Here is a 13,789-nt window from a genome sequence, read left to right on the forward strand (position 1 = left end):
GCACGTGTGTGCGTGCTGTGCGTGCGTGTGTACTGTGAGTGTGTGTGTGTGAGAGAGAGTGCTGTGCGCGCACACACTCCCGAGCCACCTGCTAGAAGGAGCAGCGCCTGCCCTCCGTAAGGGGCTCTGCCATGTTGGCAGCACCTTATCTGGTATTTACTGGGTTCTCTTGGAACCCTCGGGTCAGGTGGGGGTCAGGTGGTGGCAGGGTCTTCATGCCTCTGGCCTCATTTGTCCGCAAGAGGCGTTTCAGCCACAGTCGTTTCCTCACCTTCCCTCGCCCTTGGTTCCCAGGGGGTGAGCGGCAGGACCACGGAGTCTGGGAGGAGGAGTGAGCACGAGGGACTCAGCCTCTTGGTCTGTCCCGGGAGCCGCCTGCCCCCAGGGAGCGTGCCTGCTTGTGTCCAGGTGCCCTGAGCTGGGGTGCCCGCCGGTGTCTGTCCAGCTGGGCCAGCGAGCCTCGAACACCCCCTCTCCCCTCTGCAGCTAGTGTTATAAGCTCAGTCTGGGGATGGAGGTACACGTGTGTGTGTGTGTGTGTGTGTGTGTGTGTGTGTGTGTGTGTGTGTGGTAAATACTCACGTGGGAATAGAAAACCTCCCAGAAGCAGTCAGGGGCGGAGCAACAGTGCACAGAGGCTGAACCGTGTGAAATTCTCATATGTGACCCTCTTGACCGACAAAAACACAGTTTCTTATGGTCCAGCCTCATCTCCAAGAAGGTCACTCAGGGTGAAGAAGCGGGTCCCCAGCTGCCCCGGCCCCCAGCGCACAGGGACGGCTTCGCCTTGCGCTTGCCGGTTAGAGCCCCGTGCACAGGATTCTCTCGTGAGACTTTGTCCGGCGGGAGTTGTGACACGGGCCTGGCTCATCTCCTCAGGCTCGTCTCTTAAAATGGGCGTCTCCCCTGTCTGGGTGCTCAGTGGTTAGAGCGTCAGCCCTCGGACTGAAGGGTCTCAGGTTCAATTCCAGTCAAGGGCGTGGACCTCGGCTGCAGGCGGATCCCCGCCTCGTCAGGGTGTGTGTGGGAGGCAACCCATCGATGTGTCTCTCTCACATCGATGTTTCGCGCTCTCTCTCTCTCCCTCCCTCTCCCCCTCCCTCCCACTCTCTAAAAACCCATGTAAAAAAATATCCTTGAGTGAGGAATAACAAATTAAAAAATAATAGTAACAAATGGGAGTCTTGCTTGGGTGGTCACAGTTCCCGGGCATCTATAGTTCTCCCTGACCTGGGGCATCAGAAGTGGACTTGGGAACTGAACTCAGTGTGGTCGTTCTCCCACGTGAGCAGAGCCACACGGAAACCCCGTGGGACACGGTGCCGCGCGGGAGAAGCCCACGCCCTCACGCAGTGCGGGACGGCCGCGGCCCGGGGCGACTGGGGGCGTCTGTGGACCCGCCCCCGGGAGAGCAGGACACCGCGCCCGTCTGAGGAGCAGGGCGGGTGTGCCACGTCTAAATGCGTCTTCTGCCCTGGGCGCTCCTTCGCGGCTGCGTGGCGATCGTGGCGTGACGGTGTGAGTGCCTGGGAGCGGATCTCGTGATCAGCGATTACGAAAGCCCCTCTCCCTACGTGCACTCCTCTGACGTCACGGGCGTGTTCATTGGGAATTGTAGGCGCTTGAGCTTAATTTGTGGTTTGAATCTTGCTTCGGGGTTTTTGTGATCCTGAGTATTTTTAGGATGCGTAAATATTTGCTGAGGAGGCCACAGCGTCTTCAGCATGTTCTTTAATTGGAAACTGGTCTTGTTTCTGATTCTTGGTAACTTCAAGGAAGAGCCCAAGTGCCCGAGCTCCCCCTCCTGTGCCCGCTGCAGCGGCCACTTCCCCCCGGGGGGTGGGGGGGACCTCTTGTCTCACTCGTGTTTTTATTTTTACTTATATTTTTAAAATACATTTTTATTGATTTCAGAGAGGAAGGGAGAGGGAGAGAGGTAAAAACATCACTAATGAGAGAATCATGGATCCGCTGCCTCCTGCACGCCCCCTCCTGGGGATCGAGCCCACAACCTGGGCCTGTGCCCTTGACCATGACCTTCTGGTTCTTAGATCTGTACTCAGCCACTGAGCCACGCTGGCTGGGCTCTCACTTGTGTTTTTATATTTTTATTTTATTTTTAAAGGATCTTTTTTAGATAGTGCTTTATTTGGGAATGGCTGCAGCATTCTGTTACTTTTTCTTCTTTATTGATTAAGGTATTACATATGTGTCCTTATCCCCTCATGGCCCCCACCTCCTCGCTTGTGTTTTTAAATGGCATCCTTAAAAATAAATGAGTGGGGAAAAGGAAAATGTTTCAGTGTGTTTTGAAGTAGATGAAAAGACTTAAATCTTGAATTAAGTCTTCTAAAAAAGAACTTTGCCCCATGTTTTAATAGTTAATTAGCAATATCAACACCAATAAAAGAGAAAAATGGTAATTGGCGTACGACGATACCCTTTTCATTGGCTAATCAGGGCTATATGCAAATTAACTGCCAACTAAGATTGGCAGTTAACTGTCAACAAGATGGCGGTTAATTTGCATATGTAGGCACAATGCAGGGAGGCGAAAGGGAAAGCAGGAAGAAGCCCCCTGCCACTGACAGTGATCAGAAACCCAGGGGGGAGCTAAGAACTGGGGGGCAGGGCAAAGGCGGCCCTGGGGCCGCCTTTGCCCTGCCCCCCAGCCATGATCGGAGAATCAGGCGCCTTTTCCACCCTCGCCAGTGATAGCAGGAAGTGGGGGTGGAGCCAGCGATGGGAGCTGGGCACGGTCGAAGCTGGCAGTCCCAGGAGCTAGGGGCCCCTTGCCTGGGCCTAAAGCGGAGCCCACGATCACGGGGCCGCTGCAGCTGTGGGCCCCCGCTGCCCGGGCCGGACGCCTAGGCCAGAGGCGTCAGGCCTGGGCAAGGGGCCGATCCTGCGATTGGAGGGTGATGGGGGTCAACGCCTGAGGGTTCCCAGTATGTGAGAGGGGGCAGGCTGGGCTGAGGTACACTCCCCCCCACACACACACCCAGTGCACGAATTTCGTGCACCGGGCCCCTAGTATTGTAATAAATATACATAGTCATTTTTCTTGCATATTGCTTTTGTAAAATTATACTCGGGTGGTTGTTTCTTTAATTATGGCTTTTATTCCCAAATTGTTTTGATACTGAGCCTGCGCTTTAACGTATTTTATGTAAATGACGTGACCCAAGAGGACGTCACTTACACTTGGCCACAGACCTCCCCCTCCGACGGCAGCCAGGACGCCAGTGCCGATCGGTGATTCCGGGGCGTGTGGCACTCCAGCCGGTCAAATACAAGAGGAAAGACATTAGGTGTAGCCCCCACAGCCAACGCAAGAGAGGATCCAGCATGTCACCCGAGAGGTGACTGGGATGAGAGCCGGTCTCAGGAGAGGCTGGATACCAAGTGTGAGCAGGTGTGAACGCTTTCCCGGGGCACTGAGGAGAGAATGCCAGGAACAGGCGCGAATTGAGTATCAAACATACATCAGTGGTGCCCGGCTGGTGTGGCTCAGTGGTTGTCAACCCATGACTCCCGGTCAGGGCACATGCCCGGCTCCATCCCCAGTAGGGGCGTGCAGAAGGCAGCTAGCCGATGATGTTCCTCTCTCTTCCTCTCCCCCCCCTCTCAAAAGTCAATGAAAACATGTTTTAAAAGCGTAAGTAAATGTGGGGGCAGGACAGTGACCGTCGGCAAGCGGAGTGAGCAGCGAGGCCACGGCTCCGTTCTGAGTGCGTGGTTCACCCGGGAGGAGACCTGCAGGCGCCCGTCCCTCTCGGCGTCATGGCCTGTCCTCTCCGTCGGAACCGCTGCCTGCCCGTCCCAGCTGTGAGCAGAGCGCCCGCTCGGTGTTTACAGAAGCTTTCAAAAGCTCTGTCTCCTCGGGTCATGCGCGTCCAGCCAACCGGAACGCAGGCCCCTGTGAGCTGCAGGACCTGTGAGGTGCAGGACCTGTGAGGTGCAGGACCTGTGAGCTGCGGGCCCTGTGAGGTGCATAAGCCCCTGTGAGCTGCAGGACCTGTGAGGTGCAGGCCCTGTGAGCTGCAGGCCCTGTGAGGTGCAGGACCTGTGAGCTGCATAAGCCCCTGTGAGCTGCGGGCCCGCCATGATGCCGCTGCGCCCTTTCGCTGGCGCTGGTGGCGGGTGGTCCCGTCCTGTGGGAACGCGGGCCTCCCAGCACAGCGTGTGCTTCTCGGCGGCAGAGGTTTCCTGTGAGCTGACCGAGACCAAAGGAGCTGGGCCACCTCCCTGGGTTCTCCTGTCTTCTCTGTCGTACCCCCCTTCCTGCTCCCTCCCAGCACTCCCCCCACCTCAGCTCGGGGCCGTGTCCTCAGCGTACACTCTGTCCTCAGTGCGAGACTTCCTGAGATAAGCAGCCTTTTTATAGCAGCAGCTCCTCTCGCCTCTGCGTCCCCGTCCCCGGGGAACTGCGTCGCACATGAGGGGGGAGGCCGCCGGGCCGGGCGCTGGCCCTTCCAGCAAAACGGCCGTGCGTGGGGGGTGGTTGCTGCGACGCAGGAGGAGCCGTCACTGGCGCGGGTGACGTCTCAGGGCCGCAGTGGAGGCTGGCGCTGTGCTCCTGGAAGATGGCTGCTTCTCACCTCTGCCCCACCTGGGGTCCAGGGAGTGCGCGGGCGGGGCGCACGGCGGGGCCCTGGGTAGGGGCACAGACCCTGGGCGGGGGTAGGGGTTTGTTGGCCGCCTTCGCTGGTCACTGTCTTTCATCTCCCCTGGGGCTGGAGAAGGGACTCCTGAGATCTGAGATTGGAGGTGAGGCCGTGCCCGGCCATGACTCCCCAAGCCACAGGGCACTGCGGTGCTGCGCAGACGGGAGTGGCGTTGAGGTCGGCCAGTGCCGTCCGGTGACACCTGGCCCGTGAGACCCAAAAACTGCCAAAGGAGAGCGTCACGGAGCAGCGCCAGGAGCAGGGGAGACGCACAGGCTCCAGGGAGACGCGTGCCCACAGGCTGGCAGCGGAGTGAGCGCGGCTGACATCCGTGAGCCGGTGTGGGCAGGGCTTGGTGTTGGGGATCTTGGTCCCGGCACCACATTTGACTCGGTCCCAGCCCTGAATGTCAGCCCTGGTCTCGTGCCCTGAGCCTCAGGCCGGGTCTGGTACCGGCACGCGGAGGGGATCCAGCATTGGCTGAACGTGTGATTAAATACGTTCAGAGGAAAATGTCTGGAAGAACAAATTAGAACGTTAACCATCTCCTAAACCAAGCGTTGTCATGGTTTAAGGACACGCAGGTCAGGTCTCCACAGGAAGGTGGTTGACCTGGTGCCGCCGCTGGCACGCTGGCACGCTGGCACTTGGCAGGGAGAGACGGCTCACCAGGCATCGGTCCGGCCTCTCACTGTCGCTGAGGGAGGCTCAGGGACTCGGGTGGCTGGAGGGCGGCCGGGCCACTGAGGGAGGGAGGAGCCACAGGCCCAGCTTCCTGGCGCAGTCACTCGCTCGCTTGCCGCAGAAGCCTCTGTGCATCGTCCCGGTCACAGAGCACGTGGCCTGATTCGGCGCCGTCCGTCCCCCACCCACACTGGCGCGCAGACTCCCGAGGGCGCTGGGGTGGCTCGTGCCACGACCTTTCTGCTGGGCAGCACCGAGCCTGCTCTGCGGGGTGGCGGGCTCACTTGATTCCCAGCCCGTCTGTAGGACGCCTGGGACAGAATCTTCTCGAAGCTCCGTGAGCCTGCAGAAGGGGCATCCGGCCGCAGAGCACTGACAGCCTTTCACTTAGAGGACGTTGTTGTGTTTTGTTCTGTTTTGATCCTCACCCGAGGGTGTTTTTCATTGATTTTTAGAGAGAGTGGGAGAGGGAGAGGCAGAGAGAAACATCGACGTGAGAGAGACACGTCAGTTAGTTGCCTCCTGCAGGCTCCTGACCAGTGCTGGAGCCTGCAACCAAGGTACGTGCCCTCGACCGGAATTGAACCTGGGACCCTGCATCCGGAGGCTGGTGCTCTATCCATTGAGCCACACGGGCCAGGGCTGGAGAAGGTTTCTGGAGAAGGTGGTTCCCGGGGAGCGTTGTCTGCGCCAGGATGGGGCTGTGCAGTCAGCAGCCGTTTGGTGGAAGTTACCGCAGTGCTCCTGCCGTAGCACGCGTCTGAGCAGTAAAGCCAGCGTGTCCCCCATCGGACCTGGCAACACCCTCCGCCCTGCACACGCGTGACCCCAGAGCTGCGGGTGAGCCGGGTCAGCCCTGCCGGGGGGACCGAGCCTGCCTGTCTGGAGTGAAGCTGCCGCCCGGCCCCCGGGAGCACGTCCCCCAGGCCAGCCCAGGAGCTGGGGTGCGGGCGTCCTTGGTCCATTCCTTCCCGAGTCTGATCTGCTGCTGGGGGTGAGGTCCCCTCCCGCGGCTGTGCCGGACGGTGTCCTCCTGACTCTTTGCCTGCGAGGCTGCCCGCCCTGCAGGGACCTGGGGCCCTGCTTCCCCGTGTTCTTGTTACCTGGCTGCCACCTGCGGCACCTGCCGTCTGGGACCAGCGTTTCATGGTGATTCCTGTGACCGTCATGACCCGGATCCTGAGCTACGGGAACGGCGTGGTGTGTTCCCCGCGTCCCTGAGCAGGGAGGCGGCCGATTCGGGAGCTCTCCTCCGTCTGGGCGCCCTTTTGTCAGAGCTTCTCCCCACGAGGTGTGAGCGGGGCTGTGGGCGCAGTCGCTTTCGTCACACGGGGCTGCCCGCGTGGGGCAGGTGCCCTGTGCGAACTTGGCCCGTCGCTTTGTCACTTGAATTTACTCACCACAGTGAGCTGAGCTGTTTCTGTGGTTGAGCTTTTCCTGTAAACAGGCTTTTCTCTTATCTTTGTACGTGAAAAGGAGAGTTTTGTGTGTTTTTAAATATGGAGCGCATCACGGATTTGCATGTCACCCCTGCGCAGGGGCCATGCTGATATGGTTCCAGCTTTGGTAGACGTGCTGCGAAGCGAGCGCACGGGGGTGTTAAAAGGGATTTCCTAACCCAGTACAGCGCAGTTGACTTCCAATAAAGCGCAGACCAGCGTTAACTCTCAGCCTCACTAACGATCCCGTGTGGCCAGGTTACCGGCGAGGAGCCAAGGACATGACCGTGGTGGCGGCATCGTCCTGTGGCTCTGCCTTGGCGCCAGGCGGATCTGACTGTCACGGTCCCACCTCTGCCGTCAGGAATCCTCGCCGCAGCCTGAGAGGCAGGAAGGAAGGGTGGTCCCTGGGCCGCCCACGGGGGACCCGAGACCCAGGCACCCTCGTCACCAAGTAGATCACGCACCGTGCAGGCCTGGGGCTGTGGAGAGAACAAGTGCAACCCAGAGCCGCCTCGCAGCCTCCCTTCCCTCGCAGCCTCCCTTCCCAGCGGGAGCAGAGGCCTCGTCAGGCCCGGCGCTGAGCGAGAGCGGAGGCCGGAGCCGGCAGCGGGGGCTGCGATGTGGGGTCAGTGGCCACGCAGGGCCTCGCTGAGGCTGACCTTTGCGTAGTGGCTGTGGACTGGGGGAGGGGGTCATGTGGATCCTGGGCAGCGGGTTTCAGGCACCAGGAGCCAGCAGGGCCAGGCCCAGGCAGATGCAGGGAGGCCCTGGCCCAGGGCAGGCAGGAGATAAGGAGGACACGGGGTCGGGGCAGCAGGCTGGGCGCGGGGGCCGGGGCAGCAGGCTGGACACGGGGTCAGGGGTAGCAGGCTGGACACGGGGTCAGGGGCAGCAGGCTGGGCGCGGGGGCCGGGGCAGCAGGCTGGACACGGGGTCAGGGGTAGCAGGCTGGGCGCGGGGGCCGGGGCAGCAGGCTGGACACGGGGTCAGGGGCAGCAGGCTGGACACGGGGTCAGGGGCAGCAGGCTGGACACGGGGTCAGAGGCAGCAGGCTGGGCGCGGGGTCCGGGGCAGCAGGCTGGACGCGGGGTCAGGGGTAGCAGGCTGGGCGCGGGGGCCGGGGCAGCAGGCTGAACATGGGGTCAGGGGCAGCAGGCTGGGCGCGGGGTCTGGGGCAGCAGGCTGGACGCGGGGTCAGGGGCAGCAGGCTGGACACGGGGTCAGGGGCAGCAGGCTGGGCGCAGGGTCAGAGGCAGCAGGCTGGGCGCGGGGTCCGGGGCAGCAGGCTGGACATGGGGTCAGGGGCAGCAGGCTGGACATGGGGTCAGGGGCAGCAGGCTGGGCGCGGGGTCAGGGGCAGCAGGCTGGGCGCGGGGTCAGGGGCAGCAGGCTGGACACGGGGTCAGGGGTAGCAGGCTGGGCGCGGGGGCCGGGGCAGCAGGCTGAACATGGGGTCAGGGGCAGCAGGCTGGGCGCGGGGTCCGGGGCAGCAGGCTGGACGCGGGGTCAGGGGCAGCAGGCTGGACACGGGGTCAGGGGCAGCAGGCTGGGCGCAGGGTCAGAGGCAGCAGGCTGGGCGCGGGGTCCGGGGCAGCAGGCTGGACATGGGGTCAGGGGCAGCAGGCTGGACATGGGGTCAGGGGCAGCAGGCTGGACGCGGGGTCCGGGGCAGCAGGCTGGACATGGGGTCAGGGGCAGCAGGCTGGACACGGGGTCAGGGGTAGCAGGCTGGGCGCGGGGGCCGGGGCAGCAGGCTGGACATGGGGTCAGGGGCAGCAGGCTGGACGCGGGGTCAGAGGCAACGGCTGGGCGCAGCGAGCCTCTGTGGGGACCAGAGCTCCTACCCTCATGAGAGGGAGTCAGGTGGGGTTTGCAGAGGAATGCGATGGTGGCTGGTTTGAGAATGATCGAAGGGGGCAAGAGCAGACGTGAGGAGACCAGCGAGAAGGTGGCAGGAATCCAGGTGGGACGTGATGGCCGACCAGAGCCTGAGCCACGTGGAATGTTAATGTCACAGAGATTTCCATCAGGGCATTCTCAGATCTCAGACGTTATCTCTAGGCAGAGACATTTTTGAGAACAGAAAGCAGGCTGACAGTGTCGGCGGGGGTGGGCCAGGAGAGAAGGGGAAGGGAGTGAGCAGTGCAGGCGGGTGGGCACAGAGCAGTCACGGCGACATGGTGCGGCACCAGCTTCGTCGGCAACATCTTGATGACCGTGCGGGGCCTGAGCGGCCGACCTCTGTGCCGTCCACCGGAACCTGACAGAGGGAGACTGTGTGACTGTCACCGGAAGGGAGGGAGCGACACGAGCATTCTAAGATGTTAACGAAGGTTATTTCCAGGCAGTGATAGTTCGCTTCTCTATGTAGTTGTTTCCTCTATTTTCTACAGTAAAAAATGACATTTTTGTAATCGGAAAGAAAGAGGCTTCATCTTAAGAAATGTTCCCGTACAGCAATGCGGCCCAGCAGAAACGTAAGGTGAACCTCACACACACGGTGCCCACAGTCAGCCCGGCTGGCGTGGCTCAGCGGCTGAGTGTTAACCCAGGAACCAAGAGGTTATGGGCTCGATCCCCAGTCAGGTGCAGGCTGGATCCCCAGTAGGGGCACACGCCCAGGTGCAGGCTGGATCCCCAGTAGGGGCACACGCCCAGGTGCAGGCTGGATCCCCAGTAGGGGGCACATGCCCAGGTGCAGGCTGGATCCCCAGTCAGGGCACATGCCCAGGTGCAGGCTGGATCCCCAGTAGGGCACATGCCCAGGTACAGGCTGGATCCCCAGTAGGGCACATGCCCAGGTGCAGGCTGGATCCCCAGTCAGGGCACACGCCCAGGTGCAGGCTGGATCCCCAGTAGGGGCACACGCCCAGGTGCAGGCTGGATCCCCAGTAGGGGGCACACGCCCAGGTGCAGGCTGGATCCCCAGTAGGGGGCACACGCCCAGGTGCAGGCTGGATCCCCAGTCAGGGCACATGCCCAGGTGCAGGCTGGATCCCCAGTAGGGCACATGCCCTGGTGCAGGCTGGATCCCCAGTAAGGGGCACATGCCCAGGTGCAGGCTGGATCCCCAGTAGGGGGCGTGCAGGAGGCGGCCGGTTGATGTTTGTGTCTCATTGATGTTTCTATCTCTCTATCCCTCTCCCTTCTTCTCTCTCTCAAATCAATTAAAAAAACACATTTTAAATTACCCACATTGAGAGAGGTAAAAGAAATAAGTAAAATGATGTATTTTAATAATGCAAAATATTATAATTTTGTTATAACACATAATCAGTATTAAAAATTTTAAAGTATTTCCATTTACTTTTCATGCGAAGTCTTTGATATGCAGTGAGTGTTATAACACATCTCAGTTCGGACTGGCCGCATCCTGCTGCCCACAGCCTGGTGGCGCGGGTCTCGGCCACGCTGTTGTGACAGGTGTGTGAGTGAAGGCGTTCCCTGTTTGTGAAGTCGGGTCTGAACTCATCGCATCTCCTCTGAGTTCGCCAGGCGCTCAGCATGTCCCTGCTTCTAGGTCTAGTTAACTTTTTAACAAGCATCTAGAGAGAACCAGAAATGCCGGGTCCGCCCAGGTCAGTGCAGATCTGCTTCTGAAGTCCGTGCCACCCTCCTGCCCCTGCCCGTCTCCCCGACACACCCGTCGAGGTGCAGGAAGAATATGGGTTAAAACAAGCACTCGCATTGGCCTCCCTGATCCTGAGCTGCGTCCGTCTCCTCTGTGAAGTGGGCACCGCACTGCCCCCCACATGTCCCGAGGGGGCGTGAGCCCGTGGCTGCTGGGCTCTGGGCAGGCCCGTTACGGGGTGGGCGCAGCTGCGGGTGGTGCCGTGTGGCCGGAGCATCTCAAACAGCCTTTGGGGGCCCTGCATCTGCCTGCTGGACGCCGTGGTCAGAACCGAAAGGCCTGCGGGAGACGGCGTGTCCGTGACCTCCGAGCCTTTGTTTCCCGTGGCGTGCCCAGGCCCACGCCTGAGGGGTGAAGCGGCCGTTCCCAGGAAGGGGCTCCGCTCCGCTGCTGGGCGCCTGGGAAGCTGGCCAAGCAGGTGGGCGGCTCCCAGAGGAGGGACTGGTCAGGAGCAGCAGGCCCATCAGAAGGGGCGTTGTTCCCGAGAGGAATGGGGGGCGGGGGCGGCACCAGGAGGCCAGCAGCCCTGCCATCGAGCTCTGGGGACCCTTGGCCCGCGGCTGCTCTCCTTTATCGCGTTTCGTGCGGCCTCTACATTGGAGGGTGCCTCCCGCGGGGTCAGGCACTGAAGAGGTGCCGCCGCCTTGCAGGCTCCCGGCTCCCGGCTCCCAGGACCGTCCTGTTTACATCCCTGGCGCACGACTTCATCTGGGCGGTGGCCAGAGGCCCGCAACCAGCCTCGGGTCTCAAGCAAAACCCGCTCTCCGAGCGCAGGCGCTGCTGTCGGCGGTGAACACACTGCGGACCCTTCCTGGTGTCCCTTCAGGCTCTAGGAAAGGCGTTTGCGCCCTCACGCCACATGCCCGCCACGGCACCGCACGCCACATGTCCGCCACAGCGCCGCACGCCACATGCCCGCCACGGCACCGCACGCCACATTTCCGCCACGGCGCCGCACGCCACATGCCCGCCACGGCGCCACACACCACATTTCCGCCACGGCGCCGCACGCCACATGCCCGCCACGGCGCCGCACGCCACATGCCCGCCACGGCGCCGCACGCCACATTTCCGCCACATGCCCACCGCAGCGCTTTCCGAGGGGGCCTAGTGAGGAACGGCTGGTCTGAGAAGGTGGTTTGATTAGGAGTGAAACTCACAAAACGTGTTTGGGGATGAGATAACAGGGTTGCGATTTTTGGTGTTCGTCCGGTAAAACCAAAAACCCCTCACATCTACATCCCCAGCAGACAGGGAATCGGTTCTTTGGAGTTTAAATCCTGGATTTACAGATTGTCTTAGAAATGTGTTCTCTGAGCAGGTCAGTGTTACATGGCAGCGAGGTGAAGTCAGCTGCTTAGGCTGCACTGGGTGTGTTTGGGCGACTGGGTGCCACGCACCGTTATGGGAACCACACTCAGCACTTCTACTGCCCTCGCCTCGGAGCTGGTAGCAGGGCCTCGGTCGGTGTCTCCGCCTTCATCTCTCTGTCCTGTGAGTGTGTGGCTGGGGGAACTCGGGGCTTTCGTGTGGGAAATGGGTCTTGTGCTGGAAGATGGCGGGGCAGGTGTCTTTCTGTCGTGCCTGCTGTGTGGTCTCCGCACATGGTGGCGCTCTATGCAGTGATGGCGACGGTAGGACTATCCGCTCCGCACGCGGCCAGTGCGTGAGACACCCCAGGGGCCAGGCTCTCGCTGACCCGGGAGCGCGGGCGCAGTGTGAGCAGACGCCCGCAGGAAACACCGGGGCAGTGTGGATGCTCGGCTCCCACGCGGATAATCTAAAAGGACAAAGGGGAGACGTCTTTTCCTTGATGCCTCGCCCTCCAGATGAGACTGAGAAAGGAAGGGCATTCAGGGTGGGGCGGCATGCAGAGGGGCCCCGCCTTCCGCGTCGCTGTGGCTCCCGCCTTCATCCCCGACGTGGACCGAGCGGCCCTGGGAGCAGCGGTTCCGGGTCACGTGTGACTGAGGCCGTGCGCCCTGGGAGGCTAACCCTCTGCATGTGGAGGCGCCTCGTGGTCTGGCCGCGTGCTATGAGCTGTGGGGCAGGGCGTCGCGTGGCAGGGCAGGGGGCGGGGCGCCGAGGTCCTGAGCAGCTGCCCTTCTCCGAGGGCCCAAGGTGGAGCGCCCTGCCCGCTGCGCGCACCTGGCTGTGCAGGCGTGGCCACAGCAGGCATCTTTCTCGGTTCTGGGCAGGGGGTCAGTTGAGATGTCATCAGAGAAAGTGGGGAGATGGAAGGCCCCAGGGTGTGGGCAGAGGAAGGAGAGCTGAGCAGTTCTCTGTCCTGTTGGCTCGCGACGGGCCTGACGCACTGCTTCGGTGAGGGTCCCAGCCCGCCCTCCCTCTGGTGCGTGGGGAGGGCACGTCGCCTGGCAGAGGAGCGCCCCCCGCCCCCGCCCCTCCCGCACTGAGCAGCCGGGGAGAGGCTCGGTCCCCGCCCCCACCCACCCAGCAGTTCGGGCGGGCCACGCGGAGGCGGCACTGCCCCTTCTGCCCGTGGAGGAGGGGAGCTTTGTCGGGAAACCGCCAGCTACACACCGCGAGCTGGACGGCGGGAACGGGGTGTGGTGCGGCGTCTCGTCCGCTGAGGCGGGTTCGGCGGGTCTGGGTTTGGTGGTGCTGGGAGTGGTTCCCCCACTGCCGCCTCCTGCCGTGGCCCGTTCAGTGCTGGCTGTGCTCGGGGTGGCCAGGTCTCCCCCCAGGCGTGTGCTCCCAGGACCTCCCCGGTGAGGGCAGCAAAGGGCACGCTGCCGCCCGGTGCGTAACCGCATGGCGCAGCCGTGTCCCAGGAGTACGCACCCGCGCCTGACCCGACAGCCGAGGGCCGTGAGGGCCGTGAGGGGGGCACGGCGGACAGCGGGGTGTCCTGCTGTCGCAGTCGCCGCCGGCAGCTCCGCGTGGTCCGGCCTCTGCAGCTCACTCACCCTTTCCTCTTCCCCCAGGGCTCCAAGGTCCTCGTGGACGCGCGGGACAAGCTGGGCATCCCGTGGCAGCACTCGGAGAACGAGAAGCACGGCATGTTCCTCATGGCCTTCGAGAACAAGGCGGGGCTGCCCGTGGAGCCCGCCACCTTCCAGCTCTACGTGCCCGCCCTGAGCGCCCTCTGGGGGGACTCGGGCATCCGGGAGGCCTTCCGCCGCAGGAGCGAGTTCCAGCTGGTGAGTGAGCCGGCCGCGGGGGTTCCCCGCAGGTGGTGACCTCCGGGCGATGCCCATGGACTCTGCGCAGGCACAGGCAGGCGGAGGCCGCTTTCACCCTACAGCTCCCCCCGCACACGGCAGGCGGCCGCACAGCTCCCCCCCGCACACGGCAGGCGGCCGCACAGCTCCCCCCGCACACGGCAGGCGGCCGCACAGCTCCCC

General features: G+C 62.4%; 1 protein-coding gene and 1 pseudogene across 5 annotated transcripts in view; one reads left to right on the forward strand and one right to left on the reverse strand.

The window, feature by feature from the left end:
* GNA12 (G protein subunit alpha 12) overlaps window positions 1–13,789 on the forward strand; it is a 42,736-nt gene that overhangs the window by 13,049 nt on the left and 15,898 nt on the right. For 4 of the 5 annotated variants that reach the window (XM_059699390.1, XM_059699387.1, XM_059699391.1 and 1 more), the window contains exon 2: window positions 13,370–13,585. The exons of the other annotated variant lie outside the window; for it this stretch is intronic. In XM_059699390.1, the coding sequence (XP_059555373.1) occupies window positions 13,370–13,585 (216 nt within the window). The remainder of the gene's footprint in view (window positions 1–13,369; window positions 13,586–13,789) is intronic. 5 annotated transcript variants of the gene reach the window in all.
* LOC132236273 (U6 spliceosomal RNA) lies at window positions 6,845–6,941 on the reverse strand (annotated as a pseudogene).

This window comes from Myotis daubentonii, chromosome 5 (assembly GCF_963259705.1).
Source record: "Myotis daubentonii chromosome 5, mMyoDau2.1, whole genome shotgun sequence".
Lineage (NCBI taxonomy): Eukaryota > Metazoa > Chordata > Mammalia > Chiroptera > Vespertilionidae > Myotis > Myotis daubentonii.